General features: G+C 62.4%; 1 protein-coding gene across 3 annotated transcripts; it reads left to right on the top strand.

The window, feature by feature from the left end:
* The first annotated feature begins 1,115 nt into the window (after positions 1 to 1,115).
* OPLAH (5-oxoprolinase, ATP-hydrolysing) lies at positions 1,116 to 10,975 on the top strand. Of its 3 annotated transcripts, XM_053558310.1 has the most exons (27): positions 1,117 to 1,343; positions 1,476 to 1,699; positions 1,776 to 1,967; positions 2,428 to 2,527; positions 2,611 to 2,734; positions 2,819 to 3,014; positions 3,094 to 3,259; positions 3,340 to 3,478; positions 3,585 to 3,652; positions 3,784 to 4,049; positions 4,149 to 4,261; positions 4,356 to 4,526; positions 4,748 to 4,885; positions 4,973 to 5,111; positions 5,251 to 5,363; positions 5,535 to 5,686; positions 6,330 to 6,490; positions 6,564 to 6,665; positions 6,748 to 6,922; positions 8,896 to 9,080; positions 9,174 to 9,320; positions 9,408 to 9,542; positions 9,696 to 9,845; positions 9,937 to 10,094; positions 10,170 to 10,330; positions 10,455 to 10,552; positions 10,775 to 10,975. In XM_053558310.1, the coding sequence occupies exons 2-27, from the start codon at positions 1,529 to 1,531 to the stop codon at positions 10,919 to 10,921; spliced, it is 3,867 nt and encodes a 1,288-aa protein (XP_053414285.1). In that variant the 5' UTR covers positions 1,117 to 1,343; positions 1,476 to 1,528; the 3' UTR covers positions 10,922 to 10,975. The 3 variants fall into 3 exon arrangements, with proteins under 3 accessions (XP_053414283.1, XP_053414282.1, XP_053414285.1); XM_053558308.1 differs by having other exon boundaries at positions 1,116 to 1,339; positions 8,896 to 9,320; XM_053558307.1 differs by having other exon boundaries at positions 1,116 to 1,343; positions 8,896 to 9,320.
* Positions 10,976 to 11,464: the final 489 nt, after the last annotated feature.

The following is an 11,464-nucleotide window of genomic DNA, read 5'->3' as shown; positions in this document are numbered from 1 at the left end:
ACTTGTATTTTCAGTGGGGGGCCAGAGAGGTGGGGTGGCTGGAATGATGCCTGTGGGCAGCAAGAGGGTTTGAGGCAGGCCACAGGCCAGGCGGGCAGCAGGTAGTGGCACGGTGAGCGGGGCTGTGGACTCCTTTCTGGGTGGAGTGAGAGGTGGGGCAGCACCCCCTCGCTTGGGGGTGTGAGTGGGCTGGCCCCAACCAGAGGCTGCAGAGGCCGGCGGGAGTCCTGGGTGAACGCTCCTGCAGCCTGGCAGTGGGGTGACAGGCTAGGCCCTGGTGGGCCTAGGGATAGGAAGGTAGGCCCCAGTGCCTGGACAAGGGGTCTGGGAGCAGCACCATGGCAGGCACCGGCCACTCTACAGTCATCTGGACACAGCCCCAGACCCTCCAGTCCCGTGTGCCCCGCCTGGGCCGGATCTTTCTCTACTGCGGAGCTAGAGTTCCCGCCCTTGGCCCTACAAGGGCTGGAGGGGACAGAGACCCGGGGAGGGCCAGCACTGGCGCAGCTCAAGGACGAGCTGAGAGCCTAGGCAGCAGGAAGGGACGCGGCCAGCATCAGCGGGCATGAGCTGGGCTGGATGCCCCGGAGCCTGGCGTTGCCCTGCATCGACCGCATCTGGTGTGTCGGCGTGCTGTGCTAGCAGACTAGGCACTGGGTCCAGTTCCTTCTAACCACTTCTCCTTTCATCTCTCTCGGGCCCCGGTCGCACGGAGGACACCAGCTAGGGCAGCCCTGTTGCAGCCCCGGGCACCCGGCGGCAGGTTTTGAGGGCGCCCACGTTAGGTCGGCCCGGGGCACAGCCAGCGGCGCCAAGGTTCCCTTTGCCGCTGGGCTCGGGGAAGGCCGGTGGAGTTGTGCAGGGCGGGTCCGCAGGCCCCACCCCGAGGAACCAGCCCAGATTTGCGCGAGCGCCCAGCGAGCGGCCGGGAGCCCAGGCCGCCGCCCAGGTGGGCGCGGTGCCGGTGTCCGCCCCTCGCCACCCACCCCCGCGCGCCGCCACACCCACCCCTCCGGACCACCCCTCCACCCGCGCGCCGGCACAGCCTCCGCTCCCCTCCCTACGCCGCCCCCGGGGCCCCTCCTCTTCCTACCCGCCGACGCGCGCCCAGCCTCGCCGCCGCACAGGCTCCGCCCCGTCCCGTGGCTGTCCGGGCCTGGCCCAAGGTCGAGCCAAGAGGCCAGTGAGGCTCAGTCTTCTGGCCACCCGGACGCCGACCCAGTGCCTCTTAGTGCTCGAGAAGCCAGGACGGCCGCAGGCTCCAGGGTCCAGCCGCTCCTCCGCCTCGGAAGGGCCTGCTCCAGTCCCTGGTTTCCGCCGCAGCTCAGGCGCCCACCAAGTGGGTAAGGGGTCAGGACAGCCAGCTGACAGAGTTGTAGAGTTGTGTCGGTCTCTCCGCCACGACCCCTGCTGAACTTGGAAGCCCCCCCCTTGATCTCGCCCACGCTCCCAGGCTGACCCCGGCCTCTGTCCAGTTCTCCCAGGGCTGCCAACTGAAGAGCCGCTGCTGGGTTCTGGCCCCACCATCATGGGTAACCCGGAGGGACGCTTCCACTTTGCCATCGACCGCGGAGGCACCTTCACAGACGTCTTCGCTCAGTGTCCGGGCGGGCACGTGCGTGTCCTGAAACTGCTGTCAGAGGACCCTGCCAACTATGCAGACGCGCCTACCGAGGGCATCCGTCGCATCCTGGAGCAGGTGGGCTGCGGCAGAGAGGGTGGTGTGGGGAGGGACCCCACGGCTAGAAGCCACATACTGCCTGCCTGGCCACTAGGAAGGAGGCCTGCCGCTGCCCCGGGACCGGCCCCTGGACACCAGTCGCATCGCCAGCATCCGCATGGGCACCACAGTGGCCACCAATGCGCTGCTGGAGCGGCGGGGGGAGCGTGTAGCGCTGCTGGTAACTCGCGGCTTCCGAGACCTGCTGCACATTGGCACCCAGGCCCGTGGGGACCTCTTCGACCTGGTGAGCTCCTCCATGCCAGCAGGTTGTGCGGCTCACACCTCTCCAGGGGTGCCAAGACCCCTTGGGGCGGGCAGTTGGAAGGGTTAATTAGTGGTGGCTCCAGGGCATGCTCAGCCCCCCAGCCCTTTGAGGGGACATATGGTACTTTGCTTCTGTTTGGCAACACCCTCTGTCCTCCACCTGGTGTGTGGAAGCCCAGGCCATCCTCCTCCAGGTGAGGGAGAGGCAGGAGCCCTGCCCTCCACTGCTGGGTTCCAGAAAGAAGCTGGGGGAGGGGGCAGGCAGTTGGCTGCAGTTAGTTGCCTGGGGGCAGAGAGCTAACACGCCCATCTGACTGTGTCTCCTGGGCCTGTGCTCTGCTCTGCTGGGACACATCCCTTGCTTGCCCCCACCCACTCATGCAGAACGTTAGTAAGGACCCTCAGGCCCGAGCCTCCTCTGAGCCTCTGCCCACCCCCAGGCCGTGCCCATGCCCGAGGTGCTGTATGAGGAGGTGCTGGAGGTGGATGAGCGCGTGGTGCTGTACCGAGGGGAGTCAGGCGCTGGCACGCCCGTTAAAGGTTTGGGTTTGGGGCCAGGTGTGGGATCAGGGGTGGGCAGATCCTGCTGGTTGTTGACTGTGCTGTGATGAGCTTTCTGGCAGGCCGCACCGGGGACCTGCTGGAAGTGCAGCGGCCGGTGGACCTGGGGGCCCTGCGTGGGAAGCTGGAGGGACTCTTGTCTCGAGGCATCCGCAGCCTGGCTGTGGCGCTTATGCACTCATACACGTGAGCGAGGGCCTCGGTCGTGTGCCTTAGGTGGTGGGCCGTCGGCCTGGGCGGGCTTCACACACCATGGGGTTCTTGTCATAGGTGGACCCAGCATGAGCAGCAGGTGGGTGCGCTGGCGCGAGAGCTGGGCTTCACACACGTGTCCCTGTCCTCGGAGGCCATGCCCATGGTGCGCATCGTTCCTCGGGGCCACACGGCCTGTGCCGACGCCTACCTCACACCCACTATCCAGCGCTACGTGCAGGGCTTCCGTCGAGGCTTCCAGGGCCAGCTCAAGGTGAGGCCCCTGGGCCGCCTGCTCAGGCTCGGCCCTGTGCCTACCCAGCCCCTCACTGCCACCTGCCGGCGGTTCACAGGACGTGCAGGTGCTGTTTATGCGCTCTGACGGCGGCCTGGTGCCCATGGACACCTTCAGCGGCTCCCGTGCTGTGCTCTCAGGCCCTGCTGGAGGTGTCGTTGGCTACTCAGCCACCACCTACCAGCTGGAGGGCGGTCAACCTGTCATTGGCTTTGACATGGGAGGTACGAAGGCGGAAGGGCAGAGGCTGGGCAAGACCCGGCTTCTAGGTCTGCGGGTGACTCTTAGAACGCCATGCCCTCAGGCACATCCACAGATGTGAGTCGCTATGCTGGGGAATTTGAACATGTCTTTGAGGCCAGCACAGCCGGCATCACCCTGCAGGCCCCTCAGCTGGACATCAACACAGTGGCAGCTGGGGGAGGCTCCCGCCTCTTCTTCAGGTCAGTTGCCTCCACCACCTCCCTGGTTGGGATACCCCCTCCCCCCCACCCTGCCTCCCTTCCCACCTCGCCTCCCTTCCCACCTCCAATTCCTCCCTTTCCCAAGGTCCGGCCTGTTTGTGGTTGGGCCGGAGTCAGCAGGAGCCCACCCAGGTCCTGCTTGTTACCGCAAAGGTAAGAGCCAGTACCTGTCCAACCAGGCTACTCCCTCCTCCTGATGCCCCCAGCCCTTCCCTTCAGCCCCATCCTGGCTGCCCCCTCCTGGCCCCTCCAATTCTACCTCCCACATGGTGCCCCCCTCCCAGGGGGCCCTGTGACAGTGACGGATGCTAATCTGGTCCTGGGTCGCCTGCTGCCTGCCTCCTTCCCCTGCATTTTTGGGCCGGGAGAGGACCAGCCACTGTCCCCTGAAGCCTCCCGCAAGGCCCTGGAGGCTGTGGCCACTGAGGTCAACAGCTTCCTGACCACTGGTCCCTGCCCGGCCTCCCCGCTGAGCCTGGAGGAGGTGGCCATGGGGTTTGTGCGTGTGGCCAATGAGGCCATGTGCCGGCCCATCCGTGCACTCACTCAGGTATGCCCACCTCTGCTCATCTTCCAGCCCTGCTCCCCAAAAGGGTATGGGGTGGGAGGGCAGGGTAGGAGAGGCCACTGACCCCTTTTGGTTCCCCAGGCACGAGGCCATGACCCCTCAGCCCACGTGCTGGCATGCTTTGGGGGAGCTGGTGGGCAGCATGCTTGTGCCATTGCTCGGGCCCTGGGCATGGACACAGTGCACATCCACAGGTGGGTCTGGGCATGGCACACTGGTGTTCATGTGCTCTGGGCCAAGAAACCAGCTATGGGAGGTACCCCCATAGTCACATCCCTGTCTCCACAGGCACAGCGGGCTGCTGTCGGCACTGGGGCTGGCCCTGGCAGATGTGGTGCATGAGGCACAGGAGCCCTGTGCCCTGCCCTATGTACCTGAGAACTTTGTGCAGCTGGACCAAAGGCTGAGTCGCCTGGAGGAGCAGTGCGTGGACGCCCTACGGGCCCAGGGCTTCCCCAGGTGGGTTCTCAGGGCAATGGTCAGGAAGGACTTCTGGACTCCAAGTGCTGGAGAAGGCAGGACGGGAGTCCCTGTAGGGCAGTGGTTCTCAAACTGTGGGTCACAACCCCTTTGTAACAATGAAAATACATCATGGTATTAGGAAAATTGAGAACTACTGCTGTAGGGTGCTCAGTGTGGGGGCAGGCTGAATGCGAGTGCCCCATTCCCTGCCTGCCCAGGTGCCAGATCAGCACGGAGAGCTTCCTGCACCTGCGCTACCAAGGCACCGACTGTGCCCTGATGGTGTCTGCTCACCAGCACCCGGCTTCTGCCTGCTCGCCCCGGGCCAGTGACTTTGGGGCAGGTTTTGTGGAGAGGTATGTGAGCTCCTTGTTTTGGGAGCCCTGGTGGGTTTTCAGGCTGCCTTCCCCTGATGGTTCTCTTGGGCGGGGGGCGGGTGGCAGGTACATGAGGGAGTTTGGCTTCGTCATTCCTGAGCGGCCAGTGGTGGTAGATGACGTGAGGGTGAGAGGCACCGGCCACAGCAGGCTTCACCTCGAAGATACCCCTAAAGCCCAGACCGGGCCACCCCGCGTGGACAAGGTTGGTGGTCTTGCTGTGTCAGCCCTCCCACAGCCATGGGACGTGGGGTAAAGTGTAGGTGGGGGAGGCCATGCCCTGTTGAGAGGCCTTGGGGAGGGTGCTGGACCAAGGGGCCCCACTCACTCCACACTCTTCACAGATGACCCAGTGCTACTTTGAGGGGGGCTACCAGGAGACCCCTGTGTACCTTTTGGGAGAGCTAGGCTATGGGCACAAGCTCCAGGGGCCCTGCCTCATCATTGACAGCAACAGGTAGGCTGAGGCCAGCCAGGGTGGAGGCTGTGAGCAGGCCCTGGGGCCCCTGGCTAGGGCTTCTCTGGCCTCAGGGAGTCCGTGTCCCCTCACTGGCTTGGGGCTGTGGTGTCCCTTGTTGGGTGTGTCTGGTCTGGCACCTTGTAGCCTTTCTGTACTCCCTGCCCTCAGTACCATCCTGGTGGAGCCAGGTTGCCAGGCAGAGGTGACCAAAATGGGGGACATCCGCATCTCTGTGGGGGCTGAAGCCTCCAATGCAGTGGGCACTCGGGTTGACCCCATCCAGCTGTCTATCTTCTCACATCGCTTTATGAGCATTGCTGGTGAGTGGCTGCTGCCATCCTCCCTGCAGCCCTTTGAGGTAGAGGATGGGGATTCTGAAGAGTGAGCAGAGATAGGCACCCATGGTGTTCCTGGCAGCATGGGCCCTGTCATGTGGGGTGGCTGGTAGGAGTGTCCAGAGATCCCCACTTGGATTGTGGTGGGCAGTGTGGCCCTGGCCCTAGGATGGCATGGCCTACTGCAAGAGCAGGCCTTAGGCAGGGCAGGCACTTTCCTCCTCTTGCCTACAGCCATGTGATCTGGGAATTGCTTCCCTACCTGGGGATAGGAGACAGAGGGATGCCGTCTGTGCATGGTCAGGCAGGGGCTTGCTGGGAGCCCAGGGGTCCATGCCCAGGAACCAGGTTCTTGCGATGCCAGGCAGAGCAGGGGGTCAAGAGAGGTACCAGCTTCTTGCTGTTAACCTCCAAGCAGGGCTGGGAAGAAGATGGTGTACTTCACACAGGCCAGGACATTGTGCCCAGGTGGGCATACCACTACCTGGTCTTCCCAGGGCACAGAAAAACCTGCCTCCTGGATTTGAGCCTCCGAGGCTTTTACCCTGGTGGGTCCTGTTCCTTCCTGTCCAGGGCAGTGCTGTGGGTGGGTGGTGCCAGCACGTGCCTGGTCACTATGTGTCCCCAGAGCAGATGGGCCGAATCCTGCAGCGCACGGCCATCTCTACCAACATCAAGGAGCGCCTGGACTTCTCGTGTGCCCTCTTTGGGCCTGATGGGGGGCTTGTCTCCAATGCGCCCCACATCCCTGTGCACCTGGGTGCCATGCAGGAGACTGTGCAGTTCCAGGTGCGGTGGGCTCCTCCCCTGGGCCACCTGGGCCTCACTCCCCTTCCTCACTCTACTTGTCTCCTGGTTTTAGATCCAGCACTTGGGGGCTGACTTGCACCCTGGTGATGTGTTGCTGAGTAACCACCCCAGTGCTGGGGGCAGCCATCTTCCAGACCTGACTGTCATCACACCGGTGAGGGGTACTGCCTGGCAACCCTCAGTGGGGCAGGGAGGCTGATGCAGCTGACCATAGCTCTGTACTTCCCCACTCCCAGGTGTTTTGGCCGGGTCAGATGCAGCCTGTGTTCTATGTGGCCAGCCGAGGGCACCACGCAGACATTGGAGGCATCACTCCAGGTTCCATGCCCCCCCACTCCACTACACTGCAGCAAGAGGGTGCTGTCTTTCTGTCCTTCAAACTTGTCCAGGGAGGCGTTTTCCAGGAAGAGGGTGAGTGGAAGTAGAATGGGTCTAGGGTAGCATTACTAAAAGTAGGCTAGGACATGTCGCTATTGCTGGCAACCAAGAGAGGCTGGACCTGGGGGTGAAGCAGGTGATGACCCCAGGGGTTGGGGCAGATGGTCATAGGAGCTGAGAGAAATTCTGCCTGGGCCCAAGAACACTTCCTGGGAGGTAGTTTTGAGGGTGAGGAGTTGGCCAGGACACCAGGGTCAGGGTGCTGGAGGGGGAGGAGCTGCTTCAAGCTAGGCAGCTGCTCATGATGTGTGTGGTCCTTGGGTGGGGGGCTTCAGAGAAGCAGTGAGGCTAGGGATGGGGGCTTCAGGGTCCTGGAAAGTTTTCTGGGCTTGGGTCTGAGTCATCAGGCAGTAGGGCAGCTGTGAAGAGCTTTCAGCTGGGCCTGTGCTGGTCTGCCAGTACACCCAGGTGCAAGAGAAGACAGGGGTCCAAGTGGCCTTGCAACCTGGTGTGGGAAGTAGGGTGGGAGCAGTGTGGTGTGTGAATGTTTCTTACGTGGGTGGTGCCACAGAGGTTAAGCCTGCGATGAAATGTTAGGGAATAAGGAAGGCTGAAAGCTCGCTCAGGCAAACAGAGACTTTATTTCTTCCATCAAAGCTTATATAGGCACATAACTTAATCAATAAACATATGACTTACACCTTGGCCCCAGGCCTCTTACTGCCTGGCACCTATGGGCCTGAGGATTAACCGGACCAACTGATAACCACTTTACCAACTATCTAAAGCTATTCTTATGGGCTGAGGTTTAACCAGATTAACTGATAAACGTCACTAACATTATCTAAAGTTATTCCTATGCTAAGTAATCAAAAACAAAACCACAAAACAAGGTTCTGGGGAAATAAGCTGTTTGAATGCTTGACCTTTAACAGACCATCTGGAGGCAGTTAATCATCTTTAGGGAGTAGTCTGGAAATTCCTGAGATATATAGGTACCTGCCTGCAGGCCTGCCCCCACGAAGCCCAGCCTTAAATCACTTCTACGTGTTTAGGCCCTAAGCCACATATGGAGTTCTATCCAGGTTCTTTCCCTTCCAACTCACAAAAGACTTCAAACTTGCCTTCACAAAATGGAACCATTTAAAGGTTTACTTATAGGCTTTTCACCTATAGCAGTGGCAATGGTCCTGGTGATGCTGAGCCTTGAGCTGGGCAGAGGGCAGGGAGCTATTGTGGAGGTGGGGACAGGTGTTTGATGGGATATAAGAAAGGGACAAGGGGCCAGGCAGGACAGATAGCCCAGGGAGGCATCCAGAGTGAATTGTGGCCAGGGTCATGATAACAGAGTCACAGGCTGCCTGTTGGGGGACACAAGTAGGACATCCGGGCCCAACTGCTCCCTTGGTCAGGGCAAAGTGGGGCAGGGGTGAGGCTTGCGGTGGGACGTGCGGACACATGGCAGAGGCCAGGCAAAGGTGCCTCAGAGAGGATCCTCACCCAGACTCCAGGGGAGGGGCTTTTCTCAAGTGAGGAATGGTCTCAGCCAGGCCTCACTGCTTGCCAGGGGCTAAAGACCTCATTCAGATCCAGGAAACTTGGGTAGGGGTCTTGGACACCAGGTGCACCTTGATATTCTTTGAGGTGCTTGGCTGGGGCAACTGGCAGGGCCAAAGGCAGGCTGGTGGGGAGTGTCAGGGGGAGTAGGTAGAGAAGGTGAGAGGGATGAAGGAAGGAGGATAGCTTGCTGAGAGACAAAGCTGCCCCCACTCCAGTGAGGTCATTGGCAAAGCTGCCTGCCCAAGCCTAGGGTACCCTAGGGTGCTGGACTGTGGGAGGGAGAAGGGTAGAGGCTGGGGTTTTCAGGGTACTGCAGGAGTTAGGAGGGGAGTGAAGGGCCAACATAGGAGCCCCCAGTGCCCAGTAGAGGTGCAGTGATTGTGGAATAAGGTACCAGGTGGCCTCCAAGCTTGGGGAGGGGCTCAGTGGTCACCCTGTCCATCCAGCAGTGACTGAGGCCCTCCAGGCTCCAGGCAAGATCCCCAGCTGCAGTGGAACCAGGAATCTGCATGACAACCTGTCTGACCTCCGTGCCCAGGTGGCAGCCAACCAGAAGGGGATCCAGTTGGTAGGAGAGCTCATCGGGCAGTATGGTCTGGATGTGGTGCAGGCTTACATGGGCCATATTCAGGTGGGTCGGGGGCAGAAGCATAGGGCAACTGCCTCTGGGCATCTTGGTCATCCTGAAGGTGGCATGGCTGCTGCTGAACCTCCTCCTTGCCAGGCAAATGCTGAGTTGGCAGTGCGAGACATGCTGAGGGCCTTTGGAGCCTCCCGGCAGGCCCAGGGCCTGCCCCTCGAGGTGTGTGCAGAAGACAACATGGATGACGGCTCCCCCATCCACCTTCGGGTGCAGATCAACCCCAGTCAGGTCAGGCTGCTTGCAGAGGGCACCCACTCCTGCCTCAGGGGCGAGGCTGCCCACCTGCTGATGTCTGTTCTTCCCTCTGATGTACAGGGCAGTGCAGTGTTTGACTTCAGCACCACTGGGCCAGAGGTGTTTGGTAACCTGAACGCACCCAGGGCCATAACGCTGTCAGCCCTCATCTACTGCCTGCGCTGTCTAGTAGGCCGGGACATCCCACTCAACCAGGTGTGCAGAGTTGGGTGGGTGAGGGGGTTCCCCACGAAGTGCACAGTCACCCTGAGGGAGCCCAAACTGACCCCAGGGGTGTTGGGATTCTCCCCCAGTTTGACAGTGGGGCCCACTCCCAGTCATCCTTGATTGCTGCCTGCCCCCATACAGGGCTGCCTGGCGCCAGTTCGCGTTGTGATTCCCAGAGGTTCCATCCTGGACCCATCCCCGGAAGCAGCTGTGGTGGGCGGCAACGTGCTCACATCCCAGCGCGTGGTAGATGTGATCCTGAGAGCCTTTGGGGCCTGTGCCGCCTCCCAGGTGCGGTGGGGCAGGGTGGGTGCAGCTCTGGGGGCTGCTGGGTGGGCAAGCCCCGCTCCAGTCTAGCGCAGCCGCCGCTTGACCCTGGCAGGGCTGCATGAACAACGTGACCCTGGGCAACGCCCACATGGGCTACTATGAGACGGTGGCGGGCGGTGCGGGCGCCGGCCCCAGCTGGCATGGGCGCAGCGGCGTGCACAGCCACATGACCAACACGCGCATCACCGACCCCGAGGTCCTGGAGAGCCGGTGAGCTGCCTGCCCTGGGGAGCTGGCCAGGGTGCCAGCCCAGGCTGCGGCCGCGCTAAGCTCGCGCCTGCGCAGGTACCCGGTCATCCTGCGCCGCTTCGAGCTGAGGCCGGGCTCTGGGGGCCGAGGCCGCTTCCGCGGGGGCGACGGCGTGATCCGCGAGCTGCTCTTCCGCGAGGAGGCTCTACTGTCAGTGCTGACCGAGCGCCGCGCCTTCCAGCCCTATGGCCTCCACGGTAGGCGCTCCCCCTTGGCCCGATCCGTCCCGGTTCTCGCCTGCCCGACCTGGCCGCCTGCTCTGTCCGCTCCATCCCTCTTCCTGGCTTTCCCGGACACTTCGTGTCTGGCCTCTCCCCGCAGGGGGCGAGCCTGGTGCCCGTGGCCTAAACCTGCTGATCCGTAAGGACGGGCGGACGGTGAATCTGGGCGGGAAGACATCGGTGACCGTGTACCCCGGAGTAAGGGTTGCAGCTTGTCCTGTTCCCACCTCCCTCGTCAGGCCCACCCTACGGAGGGAGGGCAGAGTTGTAAAAGTAACTGGAGGCGGAGTTTAATTTGACTCCTGAAGAAAAGGGGCGCACCCGAGGCCGTGGTGGGGGTGGATGGTTGACGCTGCAGCACTAGGGGAGGAGGCTGCAGCCGGGCACACGCTCGCGCTGATCCTGCCCTCTGCCCCTCAGGATGTGTTCTGCCTCCACACGCCGGGAGGCGGAGGCTACGGGGACCCGGAGGACCCCGCTCCACCGCCGGGGTCGCCTCCTCAGCCTGCAGCCTTCCTGGAGCGCGGCAGCCTCTATGAGTACCGGCGGGCCCAGGAGGCTGTGTGAGCGCCTGCGCAATAAAGATTCCTGAAGCCGCCCGGCCTGAGGGCGCCGCTAAGGGCAATGTTGGTGCTCCGCGTCCTGCTGTCCCGCCGGATGCCCTCTGTCGCCTGTGCGTCCGCCGGCGCTAGGAGGGCGCGGAGACTCGGAGCTGTAGGCCTTCGGCCAGGTGGTCCGTGAGCCCAGCCAGGGCGGTGTTGAACGTCACCCGTTCCACTTCTTGAGAATGGGAGTCAGGTGGAGGGGAGGTGTAGTCCCAGCGCCCGCAGGCCATGCCCTGAGCTCTGGCACTTACTGGACTCAACCGGCCCGGGCACTCCGGTATGGGATGTAGTCAAGGCGCCGGCCCGCCAGGATTTTGTGCGGCTCCTTCCGTAGGGAGGGGCTGCCAAGTATAGGTGTCGCCCCTTATCCTGTCCCAGGGCCCTGGCGGAGGAGCGGTGTCACCAAGGCCAGGACACCCCTTCGGGCTTAGGGTGGAAAGTGCCTGGCTCCCAGGTCTCCTCTCACCTCCGCAGCATCTCGGGTCCGTGTGGGAGGCCGGAGGAG

Source organism: Nycticebus coucang, chromosome 13, assembly GCF_027406575.1.
Source record: "Nycticebus coucang isolate mNycCou1 chromosome 13, mNycCou1.pri, whole genome shotgun sequence".
Classification (NCBI taxonomy): Eukaryota; Metazoa; Chordata; class Mammalia; order Primates; family Lorisidae; genus Nycticebus; species Nycticebus coucang.
Note: the sequence above shows the minus strand (reverse complement) of the source record. Positions and strands in the feature narration are given on the sequence as shown.

Bases quoted from the DNA above. Each gene is read 5' to 3' on its own strand.
- OPLAH (XM_053558308.1), top strand. From the start codon at position 1,529: ATGGGTAACCCGGAGGGACGCTTCCACTTTGCCATCGACCGCGGAGGC. The intron at 3,653-3,783 runs GTAAGAGCCAGT...CCCCCCTCCCAG, and splicing joins TCCTGCTTGTTACCGCAAAG to GGGGCCCTGTGACAGTGACG. The intron at 9,543-9,695 runs GTGTGCAGAGTT...GCCCCCATACAG, and splicing joins GGGACATCCCACTCAACCAG to GGCTGCCTGGCGCCAGTTCG.